General features: G+C 50.5%; 1 protein-coding gene across 1 annotated transcript in view; it reads left to right on the top strand.

The window, feature by feature from the left end:
• The first annotated feature begins 59 nt into the window (after positions 1-59).
• Positions 60-428, top strand: part of LOC131883270 (5'-3' exoribonuclease 2 homolog) — an 18,583-nt gene continuing 18,214 nt past the window's right edge. The window contains exon 1 of the mRNA XM_059230705.1: positions 60-399. Coding sequence (XP_059086688.1) covers positions 325-399 — 75 coding nt within the window. The 5' untranslated portion in view covers positions 60-324. The remainder of the gene's footprint in view (positions 400-428) is intronic.

Below are 428 nucleotides of genomic sequence, written 5' to 3'. Positions count from 1 at the left end.
CACGCAACTAAAGTACCAAAATCGGGCTCGGAAAGTCCGTTTGACAACAGGCCCAAAACATTGTGAGGGCTCTCAGAAAGTACATAGAACAGCGTGTGTCCCTCAAGAGTGGTAGCGATTAATTGTAAGTGAGTGCTGGCCAGCCCTGGAGCCTCAAAGCTGGGACTTCTACTATTGAGGAGTCCATAGTGAGGAGTGAGGCTTGAGTGAGACTCTCAGAAATTGGTGGTGAAGCCTCTGTAGCTATCTTTTTGTTGGAGGATCCTTTCTGATCTGCGGCCCGGAGTCTGATCCTCGGAATCCCTTAGTAGCTTCTTGGGCCTCATGGGTGTGCCGGCCTTTTTCCGTTGGTTGACGAAAAAGTATCCGTCGGTCATCATCGATTGCATCGAGTCACGGGTAGGGAAGGAGGGAAAGATCCATCCATC

Source organism: Tigriopus californicus, chromosome 7, assembly GCF_007210705.1.
Source record: "Tigriopus californicus strain San Diego chromosome 7, Tcal_SD_v2.1, whole genome shotgun sequence".
Taxonomy (NCBI): Eukaryota; Metazoa; Arthropoda; class Copepoda; order Harpacticoida; family Harpacticidae; genus Tigriopus; species Tigriopus californicus.
This window is presented reverse-complemented; position numbering and strand designations above follow the sequence as displayed.